Here is a 20,317-nt window from a genome sequence, read left to right as displayed (position 1 = left end):
CGTGTGCGGGCGGCGTGTGCAGGTGTGTGCGGGCGGGCAGGCGTGTGCATGCGGCGTGTGCCTGCGTGCACGGGCGGGCAGGCGTGTGCATGCATGTGCGGGCGTGCGCGGGCGGGCAGACGTGTGCGGGCGTGCGCGGGTGGGCAGGCGTGTGCATGCGGCGTGTGCGGGCGGGCAGGCGTGTGCAGGCGTGTGCGTGCAGGCGTGTGCGTGCAGCGTGTGCAGGCGTGTGCGTGCGGCGTGTGCATGCGTGTGCAGGCGGGCGTGTGCATGCGGCGTGTGCGGGCGTGCGCGGGCGGGCAGGCGTGTGCATGCGACGTGTGCAGGCGTGCGCGGGTGTGCACGGGCGGGCAGGCGTGTGCGGGCGTGTGCGGGCGTGTGCGGGCGGGCAGGCGTGTGCAGGCGGCGTGTGCAGGCGTGCGCGGGCGGGCGCGGGCGGGCAGGCGTGTGCAGGCGGCGTGTGCATGCGTGCACGGGTGTGTGTGGGCAGGCGTGTGCAGGCATGTGCATGCGTGCGCGGGCGTGCGCGGGCGGGCGTGTGCAGGCGTGTGCAGGCGGCGTGTGCATGCGTGTGCGGGCGTGCGCGGGCGGGCGGGCAGGCGTGTGACGGCGGCGTGTGCATGCGTGTGCGGGCGTGCGCGGGCGGGCGTGTGCAGGCGTGTGCAGGCGGCGTGTGCATGCGTGTGCGGGCGTGCGCGGGCGGGCGTGTGCAGGCGTGTGCAGGCGGCGTGTGCATGCGTGTGCGGGCGTGCGCGGGCGGGCGGGCAGGCGTGTGACGGCGGCGTGTGCATGCGTGTGCGGGCGTGCGCGGGCGGGCGGGCAGGCGTGTGACGGCGGCGTGTGCATGCGTGCGCGGGCGTGCGCGGGCGGGCGTGTGCAGGCGTGTGCAGGCGGCGTGTGCATGCGTGTGCGGGCGTGCGCGGGCGGGCGTGTGCAGGCGTGTGCAGGCGGCGTGTGCATGCGTGCGCGGGTGGGCAGGCGTGTGCATGCGTGCGCGGGCGTGCGCGGGCGGGCGGGCAGGCGTGTGACGGCGGCCGCGCAGGCAAGGGCCCCGAGACGCTCGTCGCGGGGCAGCGGCTGGACGACAACGAGTGGCACACGGTGCGCGTGCTGCGCCGCGGCCGCAGCCTGCAGCTCTCCGTCGACAACGTCACCGTGGAAGGTGCCGGCGCGCGGGGACGCGGGTGCACGCGGGACGTGGCGGCACGGGGGGGCAGGGACGCGGGTGCACGGGGACGTGGGTGCACGAGGACACGGGGACAACGGGACGCGGGTGCACGTGGGACACGTGTGCAGGGACATGGGTGCACGTGGGACACGGGTGCATGGGGACACGGGGACGGCAGGACGTGGGTGCACGGTGACATGGGTGCACGAGGACACGGGGACAACGGGACGCGGGTGCATGTGGGACACGGGTGCATGGGGACACGGGGACACGGGGATGGCAGGACGCGGGTGCATGGTGACATGGGTGCACGAGGACACGGGGACAACGGGACGCGGGTGCACGTGGGACACGGGTGCATGGGGACACGGGGATGGCAGGACGCGGGTGCATGGTGACATGGGTGCACGAGGACACGGGGACAACGGGACGCAGGTGCACGTGGGACACGGGTGCATGGGGACACGGGGACGGCAGGACGTGGGTGCATGGTGACGTGGGTGCACGAGGACACGGGGACAACGGGACGCGGGTGCACGTGGGACACGGGTGCATGGGGACACGGGGATGGCAGGACGCGGGTGCATGGTGACATGGGTGCACGAGGACACGGGGACAACGGGACGCAGGTGCACGTGGGACACGGGTGCATGGGGACACGGGGACGGCAGGACGTGGGTGCACGGTGACATGGGTGCACGAGGACACGGGGACAACGGGACGCGGGTGCACGTGGGACACGGGTGCATGGGGACACGGGGACGGCAGGACGTGGGTGCACGGTGACATGGGTGCACGAGGACACGGGGACAACGGGACGCGGGTGCACGTGGGACACGGGTGCATGGGGACACGGGGACACGGGGACGGCAGGACATGGGTGCATGGTGACGTGGGTGCACGAGGACACGGGGACAACGGGACGCAGGTGCACATGGGACATGGGTGCATGGGGACATGGGGACACGGGGACGGCAGGACGTGGGTGCATGGTGACGTGGGTGCACGAGGACACGGGGACAACGGGACGCGGGTGCACGTGGGACACGGGTGCATGGGGACACGGGGACGGCAGGATGTGGGTGCATGGTGACGTGGGTGCACGAGGACACGGGGACAACGGGACGCGGGTGCACGTGGGACACGGGTGCATGGGGACACGGGTGCACGTGGGACGTGGGGACACGGGAAGGCAGGACGTGGGCGGCGTGCTGGGGGCTGGGGCAGAGGGACGCGGGTGCCAAGGGGCAGCGACGCGGGTGCGGGACGTCAGGGTGCAGGCGCGGGGATGTGGGTGCGGGTGCAGGACGTCGGGGTGAGGACGCGGGGGTGCAGCTGTGGGTGCAGCTGTGGGTGCAGCTGCAGACCCAGGACGTTGGGGTGCAGGTGCATGGATACAGCTGTTGAAATGGGTGCAGGGATCAGGGTGCTGGTGCAGGGACGTGGGTGCAGATGCGGGTGCAGGGACGGTGCGGGTGCAGGGACATGGGTGGAGGGATGTGGGTGCAGATGTGGGTGCAGGGACAGTGCAGATGCAGAGATGTGGGTGCAGACGCGGGTGGAGGGATGTGGGTGCAGATGCAGGGAGGCGGGTGCAGGGACACGGGTGCAGACGCAGGTGCAGATGTGGGTGCAGATGTGGATGCGGGCGGAGGGACACGGGTGCAGGTGCAGATGCAGGTGCAGCACGGGCGCAGACGTGGGCGCGGGTGCAGGGGCGCGGGTGCAGGGATGCAGGTGCAGGGACATGGGTGCAGACGTGGGTGCAGGTGCAGGGACGTGGGTGCAGGGATGCGGGTGCAGGGACGTGGGTGCAGACGTGGGTGCAGGTGCAGGGGCGAGGGTGCAGGGACACGGGTGCAGACGTGGGTGCAGGCATGGGCAGAGGGATGCAGGTGCAGGGACACGGGTGCAGACGCAGGTGCGGGTGCAGGGCCGCGGGTGCAGACACGGGTGCGGGTGCAGGGCCGCAGGTGCGGGTGCAGGGCCGCGGGTGCAGGGCCGTAGGTGCAGACCTGGGTGCGGGTGCAGGGCTGCGGGTGCAGACCTGGGTGCGGGTGCAGGGCCGCAGGTGCCGGTGCGGGTGCAGGGCTGCGGGTGCAGACCTGGGTGCGGGTGCAGGGACACGGGTGCAGACACGGGTGCGGGTGCAGGGACGCGGGTGCCGATGCGGGTGCAGGGCCGTGGGTGCAGACCTGGGTGCGGGTGCAGGGCCGCAGGCGTGGGTGCAGGGACATGGGTGCAGACCTGGGTGCGGGTGCAGGGCCGCGGGTGCAGACCTGGGTGCGGGTGCAGGGCCGCGAGTGCAGACACAGGTGTGGGTGCAGACCTGGGTGCGGGCGCAGGGCGGCGGGTGCAGGGCCGCGGGTGCGGGTGCAGGGCCGCGGGTGCGGGTGCAGGGCCGCGGGTGCAGACCTGGGCGCGGGTGCAGACCTGGGCGCGGGTGCAGACCTGGGCGCGGGTGCAGGGCCGCGGGTGCAGACCTGGGCGCGGGTGCAGGGCCGCGGGCGCCGGTGCGGGTGCAGGGCCGTGGGCGCAGACCTGGGTGCGGGTGCAGGGCCGCGGGTGCAGACACAGGTGCGGGTGCAGACCTGGGTGCGGGTGCGGGTGCAGGGCCGCGGGTGCAGACCTGGGTGCAGGGCCGTGGGTGCAGACCTGGGTGCGGGCGCAGACCTGGGCGCGGGTGCAGGGACACGGGTGCAGACACGGGTGCGGGTGCAGGGCCGTGGGCGCAGACCTGGGTGCGGGTGCAGGGCCGCAGGTGCAGACACAGGTGCGGGTGCAGACCTGGGTGCTGGTGCAGGGCCGCGGGTGCAGACCTGGGTGCAGGTCCGTGGGTGCAGACCTGGGTGCGGGCGCAGACCTGGGCGCGGGTGCAGGGACACGGGTGCAGACACGGGTGCGGGTGCAGGGCCGTGGGCGCAGACCTGGGTGCGGGTGCAGGGCCGCAGGTGCAGACACAGGTGCGGGTGCAGACCTGGGTGCTGGTGCAGGGCCGCGGGTGCAGACCTGGGTGCAGGTCCGTGGGTGCAGACCTGGGTGCGGGCGCAGACCTGGGTGCGGGTGCAGGGACACGGGTGCAGACCTGGGCGCGGGTGCAGGGCCGCAGGTGCCGGTGCGGGTGCAGACCTGGGTGCGGGTGCAGGGACACGGGTGCAGACCTGGATGCGGGTGCAGGGCCGCAGGTGCCGGTGCGGGTGCAGACCTGGGTGCGGGTGCCGGCGCGGGTGCAGGGCCGCGGGCGCCGGGGCCGGGCGGCCCGCGGCATGGCCGGCGCTCCCCGAGCAGGGCAGATGGCGGGGGCGCACACCCGCCTGGAGCTGCACAGCATCGAGACGGGCATCGTGACGGAGCGCCGCTTCCTGGCCGTGGCGCCCTCCAACTTCCTGGGCCACCTGAGCAGCCTGCTCTTCAACGGGCTGCCCTACCTGGACCTCTGCAAGAACGGCGACATCAGCTCCTGCGAGCTCAACGCCCGCTTCGGCCGCCGCGCCATCGTGGCCGACCCCGTGGCCTTCCGCGGCCGCGGCTCCTACGTGGCCCTGGCCACCCTGCAGGCCTACGCCTCCATGCACCTCTTCTTCCAGTTCAAGACCACGGCGCCCGACGGCCTCATCCTCTTCAACAGCGGCAACGGCAACGACTTCCTCGTCGTCGAGCTCGTCAAGGGGTGAGCGCCGGGCGCCCGTCGCCTCCCTCCTGCACCTCCTGGTGCCCCTTGGGGACCTCGGGGCCAGCTGGAGATCCCTGGGACATCCTAGCCCTCCTGGGGACCCTGGGGATGGCCTGGGACCTCATGGACCTCCTAATCCTCCTGGGGACCTCAAGGACGCCCTGGTGCCCCTTGGGGACCTCGGGGCCAGCTGGAGATCCCTGGGACATCCTAGCCCTCCTGGGGACCCTGGGGATGGCCTGGGACCTCATGGACCTCCTAATCCTCCTGGGGACCTCAAGGACGTCCTGGTGCCCCTTGGGGACCTCGGGGGCATCTGGAGATCCCTGGGACATCCTAGCCCTCCTGGGGACCCTGGGGATGGCCTGGGACCTCATGGACCTCCTAATCCTCCTGGGGACCTCAAGGACATCCTGGTGCCCCTTGGGGACCTCGGGGGCATCTGGAGATCCTGGGGACCTCCTGGGCACCTCGGGGATGTCCTGGTGCTCCTTGGGGACTCCAGGGGCATCTGGGAGATCCCTGGGACCTCCTGGGCACCTCAGGGACGTCCTGGTGCCCCTTGGGGACCTCGGGGGCATCTGGAGATCCCTGGGACCTCCTGGCCCTCCTGGGGACGGCTTGGGACGTCAGGGACCTCCTAACCTTCCTGGGCACCTCAGGGACATCATGGGACCTCAGGGACATCGTACTCCTCCTGGGGACCTTGGGGACAGCATGACCTCAGTGGGGACCTCGGGGACCCCCGAGATGTCCTGGGGCCCCTGAGGCCGTTCTAGGCCTCGCGGGGACCTTGGGGATGTCCCCACCTGCCCCTGGGGGCCCCTCCCCCTGCAGCCCCTCCCCCAGTCTTTGGCCCCACCCCTTTTCACCCAGCCCCACCCCCTACAGTGAGACCCCCGCCCATTGTTGTTGGCTCCTCCCCCTGCAGCAGAGGCCCCGCCCCCTGGCTTGGGCTTTATTCCCTGCTGGATGCTCCCTGCAGCTCTCCTGCCCCCAAGGCCCAAGCCCCGCCCCCTCCTCCTGGCCCCGCCCCTCATACTGACCCCTCCCCTGCATCTTCACCCCACCTCCTTGTCCTGGCCCCGCCCCCACAGGTGTCTCCACTGTGTTAAACCTGGGCAGCAGCCCCTGGGTGAGCCCCGCCCCCTCATCCAGGCCCCGCCCCATGTCAGCCCCCAGCCCTGCAGCTGGGCCCCGCCCCCAGCCCCCCGGCCCCGCCCCCTCACCGCGGCCCCGCCCCCAGGTACATCCACTACGTCTTCGACCTGGGCGACGGCCCCTGGGGCTAGCCCCGCCCCCCGGCCCAGGCCCCGCCCCCTCACCGCGGCCCCGCCCCCAGGTACATCCACTACGTCTTGGACCTGGGCGACGGCCCCTGGGGCTAGCCCCGCCCCCCGGCCCAGGCCCCGCCCCCTCACCGCGGCCCCGCCCCCAGGTACATCCACTACGTCTTGGACCTGGGCGACGGCCCCTGGGGCTAGCCCCGCCCCCCGGCCCAGGCCCCGCCCCCTCACCGCGGCCCCGCCCCCAGGTACATCCACTACGTCTTGGACCTGGGCGACGGCCCCTGGGGCTAGCCCCGCCCCCCCGGCCCAGGCCCCGCCCCCAGGTACATCCACTACGTCTTCGACCTGGGCGACGGCCCCTGGGGCTAGCCCCGCCCCCCGGCCCCGGCCCCGCCCCCTCACCGCGGCCCCGCCCCCAGGTACATCCACTATGTCTTCGACCTGGGCGACGGCCCCTGGGGCTAGCCCCGCCCCCCCCGGCCCAGGCCCCGCCCCCTCACCGCGGCCCCGCCCCCAGGTACATCCACTACGTCTTCGACCTGGGCGACGGCCCCTGGGGCTAGCCCCGCCCCCCGGCCCAGGCCCCGCCCCCTCACCGCGGCCCCGCCCCCAGGTACATCCACTACGTCTTCGACCTGGGCGACGGCCCCTGGGGCTAGCCCCGCCCCCCGGCCCAGGCCCCACCCCCTCACCGCAGCCCCGCCCCCAGGTACATCCACTACGTCTTCGACCTGGGCGACGGCCCCTGGGGCTAGCCCCGCCCCCCGGCCCAGGCCCCGCCCCCTCACCGCGGCCCCGCCCCCAGGTACATCCACTACGTCTTCGACCTGGGCGACGGCCCCTGGGGCTAGCCCCGCCCCCCGGCCCAGGCCCCGCCCCCTCACCGCGGCCCCGCCCCCAGGTACATCCACTACGTCTTCGACCTGGGCGACGGCCCCTGGGGCTAGCCCCGCCCCCCCCGGCCCAGGCCCCGCCCCCTCACCGCGGCCCCGCCCCCAGGTACATCCACTACGTCTTCGACCTGGGCGACGGCCCCTGGGGCTAGCCCCGCCCCCCGGCCCAGGCCCCGCCCCCTCACCGCGGCCCCGCCCCCAGGTACATCCACTACGTCTTCGACCTGGGCGACGGCCCCTGGGGCTAGCCCCGCCCCCCCCGGCCCAGGCCCCGCCCCCTCACCGCGGCCCCGCCCCCAGGTACGTCTTCGACCTGGGCGACGGCCCCTGGGGCTAGCCCCGCCCCCCGGCCCAGGCCCCGCCCCCTCACCGCGGCCCCGCCCCCAGGTACATCCACTACGTCTTCGACCTGGGCGACGGCCCCTGGGGCTAGCCCCGCCCCCCGGCCCAGGCCCCGCCCCCTCACCGCGGCCCCGCCCCCAGGTACATCCACTACGTCTTCGACCTGGGCGACGGCCCCTGGGGCTAGCCCCGCCCCCCGGCCCAGGCCCCGCCCCCTCACCGCGGCCCCGCCCCCAGGTACATCCACTACGTCTTCGACCTGGGCGACGGCCCCTGGGGCTAGCCCCGCCCCCCCCGGCCCAGGCCCCGCCCCCTCACCGCGGCCCCGCCCCCAGGTACATCCACTACGTCTTCGACCTGGGCGACGGCCCCTGGGGCTAGCCCCGCCCCCCGGCCCAGGCCCCGCCCCCTCACCGCGGCCCCGCCCCCAGGTACATCCACTACGTCTTCGACCTGGGCGACGGCCCCTGGGGCTAGCCCCGCCCCCCCCGGCCCAGGCCCCGCCCCCTCACCGCGGCCCCGCCCCCAGGTACATCCACTACGTCTTGGACCTGGGCGACGGCCCCTGGGGCTAGCCCCGCCCCCCGGCCCAGGCCCCGCCCCCTCACCGCGGCCCCGCCCCCAGGTACATCCACTACGTCTTCGACCTGGGCGACGGCCCGTCGCTCATGAAGGGCAACTCGGAGCAGCCGCTGCACGACGGGCGCTGGCACGAGGTGGCGGTGGCCCGCGAGGGCGGCAGCCTGCACGGGCTGCGGGTGGACGGGCGGCCCGTCACCCAGCACGGCCAGGGCGCCCGCAGCCTCGACCTCAAGGGTGCGCCCGGGGCGGGGGCGCTGCGCCTGGGGGCGGGCGGGGGGGCAGCTGGGGGGGGTGCACCCGGGGGGGGTGCACCCGGGGGGGGTGCATTGGGGTGCAGCTGGGGGGGTGCAGCGGGGGGGTGCATTGGGGTGCAGCTGGCGGGGGGTGCAGCTGGGGGGGTGCAGCTGGGGGGGGTGCACCGGGCAGGGTGCGTGGGGAGGGGTGCATCCGGGGGGCTGCATTGGGGTGCACCTCGGGGGGGTGCAGCTGGGGGGGTGCACCCGGGGGGGTGCATTGGGGTGCAGCTGGGGGGGGTGCACCCGGGGGGGTGCATTGGGGTGCAGCTGGGGGGGTGCAGCGGGGGGGGTGCAGCCGGGGGGGGTGCGTGGGGGGGGTGCACCCGAGGGGGGTGCATTGGGGTGCAGCTGGGGGGTTGTGCGGGTGGGGAGTGTGCGTGGGGGGGGTGCAGCTGGGGGGGGTGCACCCGGGGGGTGCATTGGGGTGCACCTGGGGGGGCTGTGCGTGGGGGGATGCAATGGGGTGGTGAACGTGGGGGGGTGCATTGGGGTGCACCCGGGGGAGGGTGCATGGGGGGGTCCAAGGGGGGGCTGTGCGTGGGGGGTGGTGCACCCATGGGGGCTGTGCATAGGGGGGTGCACCCAGGGGTGGGCTGTGTGGGGGGGGTGGTGCAGCAAGGGGGGGGCGTGCACGGGAGGGGGTGCATTGGGGTGCACCCAGGGTGGGTCATGCACATGGGGGGGCTCCAAGGGGGGGCGTGCACGGGAGGGGGTGCATTGGGGTGCACCCAGGGTGGGTCGTGCGCATGGGGGGGCTCCAAGGGGGGTGCATGGGAGGGGGTGCATTGGGGTGCACCCAGGGTGGGTCATGCACATGGGGGGGCTCCAAGGGGGGTGCATTGGGGTGCACCCAGGGTGGGTCATGCACATGGGGGGGGGCACCAAGGGGGCTGCAGCAAGGCGGGTTGTAGGGGGGGCACCCATGGGGCTGCAGCAAGGGGGGTCGCGCGTGGGGGTGGGGGGAGGCAGCCGTGGGGGTGGTGCACGGGTGGGCGCGGCCCCCCCCCCCGCGCGGGTGACGGCGACGGGCCGGTGGGCGCCCGCAGGGGAGCTCTACATCGGCGGCGTGAGCAAGGGGCTGCTGGGGCGGCTGCCCAAGCTGGTGGCGTCGCGCGGCGGCTTCCAGGGCTGCCTGGCCTCCGTGGACCTCAACGGGCGCCTGCCCGACCTGCTGGCGGACGCCCTGCACCGCGTGGGCCACGTGGAGCGCGGCTGCGACGGTGAGCGCCCGGGGCGCGCGGGGCGCGCGGGGGGCGCGGGGTGCGCGGGGCGTGCGGGGTGCACGGGGTGTGCGGGGCGTGCGGGGTGCGTGGAGTGCGTGGGGTGCACGGGGTGCGCAGGGCGTGCGGGGTGCACGGGGGGCGCGGGGTGCGTGGGGTGCGCGGAGCGTGCAGGGTGCACGGGGTGTGCGGGGTACACGGGGTGCGCAGGGGGCGCGGGGTGTGCGGGGTGCACGGGGTGCGCGGGGCGTGCAGGGTGCATGGGGTGTGCGGGGTGCACGGGGTGTGCTGGGTGCACGGGGCGTGCGGGGTGCGCGGGGTGCGCGGAGTGCGTGGGGTGCACGGGGTGCGCAGGGCGTGCGGGGTGCACGGGGTGTGCGGGGTGCACGGGGCGTGCGGGGTGCGCGGGGTGCGCGGAGTGCGTGGGGTGCACGGGGTGCGCAGGGCGTGCGGGGTGCACGGGGTGTGCGGGGGGCGTGGGGTGCGCGGGGTGCACGGGGGGCGCGGGGTGCGTGGGGTGCGCGGAGCGTGCAGGGTGCACGGGGTGTGCGGGGTACACGGGGTGCGCAGGGGGCGCGGGGTGTGCGGGGTGCACGGGGTGCGCGGGGCGTGCAGGGTGCGCGGGGTGCACGGGGTGTGCAGGGTGCACGTGGCGCACGGCAGTGACGGTGAGCATGGGTGTGCGAGGGGTGTGGGGTGCGCAGGGGGCGGGGGGGCACGTGGAGGGCGGCTGTGAGGGTGAGCTACGGGGCGGGTGCAGGGTGTGGGGTGCACAAGGGTGCACAAGGGTGCACAAGGGTGCTTGGGGGTGCACACCAGGGGGAACAAGGGAGGTGAGAGTGCGCAGTGGGGGGAACGGGGGATGCACAGGGGTTCACGAGGGTGCACTGGGGTGCACGGGGGCACATGAGGGTGCACAGGGGTTCACAAGGGTGCACAGGGGTGCACGGGGACACACGAGGGTGCACAGGGGTTCATGAGGGTGCACAGGGGTGCACGGGGACACACGAGGGTGCAGAGGGGTTCACGAGGCTGCACCGGGGTGCACAGGAGCACACGAGGGTGCAGAGGGGCTCACGAGGGTGCACCGGGGTGCACAGGGGCACACGAGGGTGCAGAGGGGCTCACGAGGGTGCACAGGGGTGCACGGGGGCACACGAGGGTGCAGAGGGGTTCACGAGGCTGCACCGGGGTGCACGGGGGCACACGAGGGTGCAGAGGGGCTCACGAGGCTGCACCGGGGTGCACGGGGGCACACGAGGGTGCACAGGGGTTCACGAGGGTGCACCGGGGTGCACGGGGGCACACGAGGGTGCAGAGGGGTTCACGAGGGTGCACCGGGGTGCACAGGGGCACACGAGGGTGCACAGGGGTTCACGAGGGTGCACAAGGGTGCACGGGGGCACACGAGGGTGCAGAGGGGTTCACGAGGCTGCACCGGGGTGCACAGGGGCACACGAGGGTGCAGAGGGGCTCACGAGGCTGCACCGGGGTGCACGGGGACACACAAGGAGACACATGGGCCGGCAAGGGTGCGCAGGGATGCAGGGGGGATACGTGGGGGTGCACAAGGGTGCACGGGGCTGCACGAAGGCACGCAGGAGCCCATGGGAGTGTGCAAGGGCTCACGGGGTGCACAGGAGAGTACCAGGGCTCACCAGGGCTCACAAGGGTGCACAAGGGCCCACGTCAGTGCACAGGAAGGTACCAGGGCGCACGAGGGTGCACAGCAGTGCACAAGGGCCCACAGGAGTGCACAGGAGGGTACCAGGGTGCACGAGGGTGCACAAGGGCCCACGAGGGTGCAAAGGAGGGTACCAGGGTGCACGAGGGTGCACGGCAGTGCACAAGGGCCCACAGGGGTGCACAGGAGGGTACCAGGGTGCACGAGGGTGGAAAAGGGCCCACGAGGGTGCACAGGAGGGTACCAGGGCGCACGAGGGTGCACAAGGGCCCACGAGGGTGCACAGGAGGGTACCAGGGCGCACGAGGGTGCACGATGGTCACGAGGGAACGTGAGCGGGCGCAGGGAAGCCTGTGAGCGCACAAGAGGGCCAGGGGGTGCACACGCGTGTGCCCGGCGGGCAGCGGGGGGGGCCCGGGGCACCCACTCACGCCGGCGCCCGCAGGCCCGAGCACCACGTGCACCGAGGACTCGTGCGCCAACCAGGGCGTCTGCCTGCAGCAGTGGGACGGCTACACGTGCGACTGCACCATGACCTCGTACGGGGGCCCCGTCTGCAACGACCGTGAGTGCGGGGGCGGCGGGCGGCGGGGCACGGGTGTCCCCCCACGGCCCTCGCACGGATGCGGGGGCCCCCACGGCCCTTGCACGGACACGGGGACCCCCGCCACGTCCCTTGCACGGAGACGTATCCCCCCACGGCCCTCGCACGGACGCGGGGGCCCCCACGGCCCTTGCACGGACACAGGGACCCCCGCCACGTCCCTTGCACGGACACGTGTCCCCCCACGTCCCTTGCACGGACGCGGGTGCCCCTGGGGCCATTGCACGGACACTTGTGCCCCCACGGCCCTCGCACGAGCGTTGCACACGCCTGTGCACAAGGGCGTGCAAGGAACCATGACCTGCCCCCCCCATCCTCCAGGGGACCCAGGTGTCCGGGAGCTGCCCCCCCCCGGTGGGGGGGCTACCGGGGGGCCGGGCGGTGCCGGGGGGCCGGGGACCCTCCCAGGGCTGTGGGGGGGGGAGCCGGGGGGCTGGGGGATGCTGGGGGACTGGCCGTGGGTCCCGGGGCTGCCGTGGGGCCGAGTGTGGGGCCAGCTGTGGGTCCGGGTGTGGGTCCGGGTGTGGGGCCAGCTGTGTGTCTGGGTGTGGGGCCAGCTGGTGCTGTGGGGCTGGCTGATGCCGTGGGGCCAGCTGTGGGTCCGGGTGTGGGGCCAGCTGATGCCGTGGGGCTGGATGTGGGTCCAGATGTGGGTCCAGCTGATGCCGTGGGTCCGGATGTGGGTCCAGCTGATGCCGTGGGGCTGGATGTGGGTCCAGATGTGGGTCCAGCTGATGCCGTGGGTCCAGATGTGGGTCTGGCTGATGCTGTGAGGCCGGATGTGGGGCCAGATGTGGGGCCGGCTGGTGCCGTGGGTCCGGCTGTGGGTCTGGGTGTGGGTCCAGCTGATGCCGTGGGTCCGGATGTGGGTCTGGCTGATGCCGTGGGGCTGGATGTGGGTCCAGATGTGGGTCCAGATGAGGGTCCAGCTGATGCTGTGGGTCACGATGTGGGTCTGGCTGATGCTGTGAGGCTGGATGTGGGTCCCGATGTGGGTCCAGCTGATGCCGTGGGGCCAGATGTGGGTCCAGCTGTGGGGCCAGCTGATGCTGTGGGTCCGGCTGTGGGTCTGGCTGATGCCGTGGGTCCCGATGTGGGTCCAGCTGATGCCGTGGGGCCGGATGTGGGGCTGGATGTGGGGCCGGATGTGGGTCCAGCTGTGGGTGCCGATGTGGGTCCAGCTGATGCCATGATGCCAGATGTGGGTCCAGCTGTGGCTCCGGCCGCTGCCGTGGGGCCGCCGTGGGGCTGGACGTGGCTCCGGCCGTGGGTCGGCGCCGCCGGCGGGGGGGGGGGGGGGGGGCTTCCGGCTGGGGCCGCCCCCTCCCCCCGCCCTCCCCCTCCCTCCTCCCTCCCTCCCTCCTTCCTCCTCCTCCTCCTCCTCCTCCTCCTCCTCCCGCCGTCCCTCGCCTCTGCAGCACACGGCGCCCGCGCCCCACGGCACCCCACGGCGCCCCACGGCACCCAGCGCCCGGAGCCGGACCCCCGCCCAGGCCAGCGCCCTCCGTCCGTCCGTCCCTCCGTCCGTCCGTCCATCCCGCCGCCGCCATCCTGCATCCCGCACCCCGCCGGCTCGCGCCCCGCCGTCCTCCAGCCCGCGTCCCCCCGTCCATCCTCCCTCCGTCCGTCCGTCCGTCCCGCCGTCCTCCGTCCCTCCACCCTGCCGTCCGCCGTCCTCCGTCCGTCCCTCCGTCCTCCCTCCGTCCCGCAGCCCTCCGCCTCGCCGCCCTCCCTCCCTCCATCTTCCGCCCCGCGTCCCTCCGGCTCCTCCGGAGGATGCTGGAGCCCAGCTGAGCCCCCTCCCTCCTCCGTCCCCCCCGTCGCCACCCCTCCATCCTGCTGTCCTCCATCCCCCCGGTCCTCCGTGCTCCATCCTCCATCCCTGCATCCCCCTGGTCCTCCATCCTCCATCCCACCTCCATCCCCCCGGTCCTCCATCCCTCCATCCCCCGGTCCTCCGTGCTCCATCCTCCATCCTCCCTCCATCCCCCTGGTCCTCCATCCTCCATCCCACCTCCATCCCCCCGGTCCTCCATCCCCCCGGTCCTCCGTGCTCCATCCTCCATCCCTGCATCCCCCTGGTCCTCCATCCTCCATCCCACCTCCATCCCCCCGGTCCTCCATCCCCCCGGTCCTCCGTGCTCCATCCTCCATCCTCCCTCCATCCCCCTGGTCCTCCATCCTCCATCCCACCTCCATCCCCCCGGTCCTCCATCCCCCCGGTCCTCCGTGCTCCATCCTCCATCCCTGCATCCCCCTGGTCCTCCATCCTCCATCCCACCTCCATCCCCCCGGTCCTCCATCCCCCCGGTCCTCCGTGCTCCATCCTCCATCCTCCCTCCATCCCCCTGGTCCTCCATCCTCCATCCCACCTCCATCCCCCCGGTCCTCCAGCCCCCCGGTCCTCCATCCCCCCGGTCCTCCGTGCTCCATCCTCCATCCATCCCTCCATCCCCCTGGTCCTCCATCCTCCATCCCACCTCCATCCCCCCGGTCCTCCAGCCCCCCGGTCCTCCATCCCCCCGGTCCTCCGTGCTCCATCCTCCATCCATCCCTCCATCCCCCTGGTCCTCCATCCTCCATCCCACCTCCATCTCCCGGTCCTCCATCCCTCCATCCCCCTGGTCCTCCATCCCTCCATCTCCCGGTCCTCCATCCTCCCTCCATCCCTCCATCTCCCGGTCCTCCATCCTCCATCCCTCCTCCATCCTCATCCCTCCATCGCCGCTGTCTCCCTCCCTCCATCCTCCCTCCCTCCCTCCAGCCCCGCGGCCCCCGCATGCGCCGGTGGCCCTGAGCCCCCTCCCCACCCCCGGGGGCAGCCGGGGACCCCCCCCCGGCCCTGGGTCCGGCAGGGAGGGGTCGGGCGCCCCCCCCCCCAAAAAAACCCATTTTTGGGAAGATTCGGGAGCTTCCGGGACCCCCCTGGCTTCCCCCTCCCTCCCCGGCTGGTTTTGGGGGGATTTTGGGGGCTCCTGAGGCCTGTTTTGGGGGGGTCGTGACCCCCCCGGGACCTTTTTGGGGGGATTTAGGGCCCCCCTGGCCCCATTGGGGGTGATTTTGGGCTCCGTTTCGGGAGGATTTCGGGGCCCCCTCCGGTCCCATTTTGGGGGATTTTTGAGCACCGCAGGCCCCGTTTGGGGGGGAATTGGGGGATTTTGGGCACCTCTCCAGCCCCATTTTGGGGTGATTTGGGGGGATTTAGGGCACCTCTCCAGCCCCATTTTGGGGTGATTTGGGGGGATTTCTGGGCATTCTTCCAGTCCCATTTTGGGGTGATTTGGGGGGAATTTTGGGCACCCCCTCCAGCCCCATTTTGGGGGGATTTGGGGGGATTTGGGGCATCTCTCCAGCCCCATTTGGGGGGGGGGGGGTTGGGCCCCCCCATCCTCTCCAGGGTGATTTTGGGCCCCTCCAACCTATTTGGGGGAGATTGGGGGTGATTTGAGCCCATTTGCGGGGTGGTTCGGACCCCCCCAGCCCCATTTTGGGAGAATTTGGGGCTCCTCGAGGCCCATTTTGGGGCGATTTTGGCCTCCCTCATCCCCCCTTTTGCTGTGCCCCTCCAGCTCCATTTTCGGGTGCCCCCAGCCCCATTTCCAGACGCTCCCCCCAAGCCCCCTTTTTGGGGCCCCCAGCCCCATTTTCGGGTGCCCTGAGCCTGGTTTTGGGGGGCCCTTAGCGCATTTTGGGGGACAGCCCCCAACCCCATTTCTGGGTGCCCTCCCCCCATTTTTGGACCCATTTTTGGGTGCTTCAAGCCTGTTTTTGGCCCCCCCCAGCTTGTTTTGAGCCCCCCCCAGCCTGGTTTTGGGTGCTCCAAGCCCGTTTCTGGGCCCCCCAGCCCATCTCTGGGGTCCTGAGCCCATTTTTGGGTGCTCCGAGCCCATTTCTGGGCACCCCCAGCCCATTTCTGGGGGCCCTGAGCCTGTTTTTGGGTGCTCCAAGCCTATTTTGGGGTCCCTGAGCCCATTTTTGGGTGCTCCAAGCCCATTTTGGGGGTCCTGAGCCTGTTTTGGGGTGCTCCGAGCCCATTTTTGGGGCCCCTGAGCCCATTTGTGGGTGCTCCGAGCCCGTTTTGGGGGTCCCTGAGCCCATTTTGGGGGTCCTGAGCCTGTTTTGGGGTGCTCCAAGCCCGTTTTTGGGGTGCCCGAGCCCGTTGCTGGGGCCCCCGCGCCCGTTTCGGGCCGGCGGCCCCCCCGCGCCCATGGCCGGGGGCCGCTGAGGGGGCCCATGGGGGGCCCCGGGGCGCTGGGGCTGGCGCTGCTGGCGCTGGGGGTGCTGGCGGCCCCGGGGCGCCCGGCCCGCGTCTCCTCCAGCCTCTCCACCACCCACCACGTCCACCACTTCCACAGCCGCCACGGCACCGTGCCCATCGCCATCAACCGCACGCCCTTCCTCACCCGCGGCGCCCACGGTGAGTCCGCCCCGGCCTTCCTCCTCCTCCTCCTCCTCCTCCTCCTCCCGGGGACCCCCTGACCCGGCCTTCCTCTTCCTCCTCCTCCCAGGGACCCCCTGACCTGGCTTCATCCTCCTCCTCCTCCCGGGGACCCCCAGACCCGGCCTTCCTCTTCCTCCTCCTCCCGGGGACCCCCAGACCCGGCCTTCCTCCTCCTCCTCCTCCTCCTCCCGGGGACCCCCAGACCCGGCCTTCCTCCTCCTCCTCCTCCTCCTCCCGGGGACCCCCAGACCCGGCCTTCCTCTTCCTCCTCCTCCTCCTCACAGGGACCCCCCAGACCCAACCTTCCTCCTCCTCCTCCTCCTCCTCCCGGGGACCCCCTGACCTGGCTTCATCCTCCTCCTCCTCACAGGGGGCCCCAGACCCAGCCTTCCTCCTCCTCCTCCTCCTCCTCCTCCCGGGGACCCCCTGACCTGGCTTCATCCTCCTCCTCCTCACAGGGGGCCCCAGACCCAGCCTTCCTCCTCCTCCTCCTCTTCCTCCTGGGGACCCCCTGACCCAGCCTTCCTCCTCCTCCTCCTCCTCGCAGGGACCCCCCCCCAACCTGGCTTTCATCCTCCTCCTCCTCATAGGGAGCCCCAGACCCTGCCTTCATCCTCCTCTTCCTCCTCCTCACAGGGACCCCCAGACTTGGCCTTCATCTTCCTTCTCCTCCTCATGGGGAGCCTCAGACCCAGCCTTCCTCCTCCTCCTCCTCCTCCTGGGGACCCCCAGACCCGGCCTTCCTCATCCCCCCGGACCTGGCCTTGTCGTCATCCTCCTCCTCCTCCTCATGGGACCCCCCCCAGACCTGGCCTTCATCCTCCTCCTCCTCCTCATGGAGACTCCCAGGCCCAGCCTTCCTCCTCCCCCTGGACCCAGCCTTCCTCCTCCTGGGGAACCCCAGACCTGACCTTCATCCTCCTCCTCCCAGGCACCCCCAGACCCTGCGTTCATCTTCCTCATCCTCCCAAGGACCCCTGGACCCGGCCTTCATCCTCCTCCTCATGGGGACCTCCAGACCCTGCCTTCATCATCATCATCATCCTTGTGGCAACTCCAAGACGTGGCCTTCAGCCTCTTCCTCCTCACAGGGACCCCCCCCAGACCTGGCCTTCACCCCCCTCATCCTCATGGGGACCCTGCCTTCATCATCCTCCTCCTCCTCACAAGGACCCCCCCCAGACCCTGCCTTCATCATCATGGGACTCCTGCACCCAGCCTTCCTCCTCCTCGCTGCAGGGACCCCAGATCCGGCCTTCCTCCTCCTCCTCCCCCTCCTCCTCCTCGTGGGGGGCCCCCGGCCCCAGCCCTGCGCCCCCTTCCTCCCCCTCCTCCCTCCTCTTCCTCCCTGAGGGCCCCAGAGACCCCCGGCCTTCCTCCCTGCTCCTCCTCCTCCTCACAGATCCCCCCCCTGGCCCCCCCTCTCCTTCCTCCTTCCTGTGTCCTTCCCTCCCCTCGCGGCTCCTGCACCGGCCCCCTGTGCCGTGCGCCGTCCTCGTGCGCCGTCCTCGTGCGCCAGCCCTCGTGCACGGCCCCGGCCCCCTGTGCCATGCACCATCCTCGTGCACCGTCCCCGTGCACGGCCGTTTCCCATCCCTGTGCGCCGTGCACCAGCCTTCGTGCATCATCCTTGTGCGCCGTCCTCGTGCAACAGCCTTCGTGCATCGTCCTCGTGCGCCAGCCCTCGTGCACAGCCCCATCCCCCTGTGCCATGCACCGTCCTCGTGCACCAGCCCCCGTGCACGACCCCAGCCCCGTGCGCAGCCTCGGCGCGGGCCGCGAGCAGCCTGGGGGGGTCTGGGCTGCTTTCGGGGCGGTTTGGCTGGATTTGGGGCGTTTCCGGTGGATTTGGGGGGGGTTTTGCTGGATTCGGGGGGTTGTGAGACTGGAGGAGCTTGTCCTGGATTTGGGGCGTTTCCGGTGGATTTGGGGCCGCTCCTGCCCCCATCCCCCCCCCACCTTGGGCAGCTGTGCTGCTGCAGGGGAGGGCGCACACGCGTGTGCGAGCGTGCAGGCGTGCGTCGGGGCCGTGCGCGCCCGTCGGGGCCCGTGGACACGCGTGCGTGTGCCCAGCCGCGTGTGCTCGGCGTGTGCCCCTCCGCGTCTCTGTGTGCGCGCCCGCGCGGGCCCTTGCACGCGCGTGTGCGCACGCGTCCGAGGACGCAACGGCATGGGGAGGCACCCGTGTGCGCGCGCGTGCACGCGTCTTTGCACACGCGTGTGCACGGCCAGGTGCTGAGCGGAAGCGCGCTCGGCGCGTGCCCCCCGCGGGCCTCCGCCCGCCCTGGCACGGGGGCGCGTGTGTGCGCCCGGCCCGGCCCTCGTGCGAGGCCGCCGTGCGAGGAGCGCGGCCGGGGCCGGGCTCGGCGCTGACCTACATTGCGGTGCGGGGGAGGGGCCGCGCCCGGACGCCTGGGTCCCCCCCCCCACCCTCCCCGAGACAGCAGGGGACCCAGGCGTCCGGGCGTCCCCGGTGGGGGCGGGGGGAGTGGGGGACGCCTGGGTCCCTGCTCCCCTCCCACCCCGGACGCCTGGGTCCCTCCTGGATGCTGGGGTCCTGCATGGCCGGGATGCCAGGGCCCCTCCCGGACGCCTGGGCCCCTCCTGGACGCCGGGGTCCTGTGGAGCCCAGGCGCTGGGGCCCCTCCCGGACGCCAGGGCTCCTACTGGTTACCTGGGTGCCCCTTGGACACCTGGGCCCCTCCCGGACACCTGGGCCCCTCCCAGATACCCGGGTTCTTCTCGGACACCGGGGCCCCTCTCGGACACCAGGGTCCCGTGTGGCCCAGGTGCTGGGCCCCCTCCCGGATACCTGGGCCCCCTCCCGGACACCTAGGTCCCTCCCGGATGCCTGGGCCCCTCCTGGTTACCTGGGTCCCCCTCGGACGCCTGGGCCCCTCCCGGACACCTGAGTTCCTCCCGGACGCCTGGGTCCCTCCTGGTTACCTGGGTCCCCCTCGGACGCCTGGGCCCCTCCCGGACACCTGGGTTCCTCCCGGACGCCTGGGCCCCTCCTGGACGGCAGGATCCCGCATTGCCAGGACGCTGGGGTCCCGTGTAGCCCACGTGCTGGGGCCCCTCCCGGACACCTGGGCCCCTCCCAAACACCTGGGTTCCTCCCGGACACCTGAGCCCCCTCCCGGACACCTGGGCCCCTCCTGGTTACCTGGGTCCCCTTCGGACGCCTGGGCCCCTCCCAAACACCTAGGTTCCTCCCGGACACCTGGGCCCCTCCCGAATACCTGGGTTCCTCCCGGACACCTGAGCCCCCTCCCGGACACCTGGGCCCCTCCCGGCCGCCTGGGCCCCTCCTGGACAGCAGGGTGCCCGTTGGAGGTGGGGGGTCCCGCGTGGCCGGACGCCGGGGCCCGCCTGACGCCCGTCTCCCCGCAGCGGGCACCACGTACATCTTCGGCAAGGGGGGGGCGCTCATCACCTACACGTGGCCCCCCAACGACCGGCCGAGCACCCGGGCCGACCGCCTGGCGCTGGGCTTCAGCACGCAGCAGCGCGACGCCGTGCTGGTGCGGGTGGAGAGCGCCTCCGGGCTCGGCGACTTCCTCCAGCTGCACATCGTAAGTGCCCGCGCCCGGACGCCTGGGCCCCTGCGGGGGGGGGGGTGTCCCCGGACACCTGGGTCCCTTGAGGAGGGCATTGGGTGTGGGGGGGGTGTCCCCGGACACCTGGGTCCCTTGGGGAGGGTGTTGGATGGGGGGGGTGGCCCCGGACACCTGGGTCCCTTGGGGAGGGTGTTGGATGGGGGGGGGTGACCCCGGACACCTGGGTCCCTTGGGGAGGGCGTTGGGTGGGGGGGGGGTGACCCCGGACACCTGGGTCCCTTGGGGAGGGCGTTGGATGGGGGGGTGACCCCAGACGCCTGGGTCCCTTGGGGAGGGTGTTGGATGGGGGGGGTGGCCCCGGACGCCTGGGTCCCTTGGGGAGGGTGTTGGATGGGGGGGGTGGCCCCGGACGCCTGGGTCCCTTGGGGAGGGTGTTGGATGGGGGGGGGTGGCCCCGGACGCCTGGGTCCCTTGGGGAGGGTGTTGGAATGGGGGGGGGTGGCCCCGGACGCCTGGGTCCCTTGGGGAGGGCATCAGGTGGAGTAGGAAGGAGTGGCCCCGGACG

At 72.7% G+C, this 20,317-nt stretch overlaps 1 protein-coding gene across 9 annotated transcripts in view; it reads left to right on the top strand.

The window, feature by feature from the left end:
* Positions 1 to 20,317, top strand: part of LOC138063707 (neurexin-1-like) — a 78,896-nt gene that overhangs the window by 40,608 nt on the left and 17,971 nt on the right. For 4 of the 9 annotated variants that reach the window (XM_068923588.1, XM_068923591.1, XM_068923589.1 and 1 more), the window contains 6 exons: positions 1,043 to 1,162; positions 4,457 to 4,838; positions 7,991 to 8,181; positions 9,290 to 9,463; positions 11,593 to 11,712; positions 19,586 to 19,767. In XM_068923588.1, the coding sequence (XP_068779689.1) occupies positions 1,043 to 1,162; positions 4,457 to 4,838; positions 7,991 to 8,181; positions 9,290 to 9,463; positions 11,593 to 11,712; positions 19,586 to 19,767 (1,169 nt within the window). Of the gene's footprint in view, positions 1 to 1,042; positions 1,163 to 4,456; positions 4,839 to 7,990; positions 8,182 to 9,289; positions 9,464 to 11,592; positions 11,713 to 16,106; positions 16,169 to 17,123; positions 18,516 to 19,585; positions 19,768 to 20,317 lie in introns of those variants that run through there. The other 5 variants (XM_068923586.1, XM_068923585.1, XM_068923584.1 and 2 more) reach the window with 2 other exon arrangements.

Source organism: Struthio camelus, chromosome 35, assembly GCF_040807025.1.
Source record: "Struthio camelus isolate bStrCam1 chromosome 35, bStrCam1.hap1, whole genome shotgun sequence".
Classification (NCBI taxonomy): Eukaryota; Metazoa; Chordata; class Aves; order Struthioniformes; family Struthionidae; genus Struthio; species Struthio camelus.
Note: the sequence above shows the minus strand (reverse complement) of the source record. Positions and strands in the feature narration are given on the sequence as shown.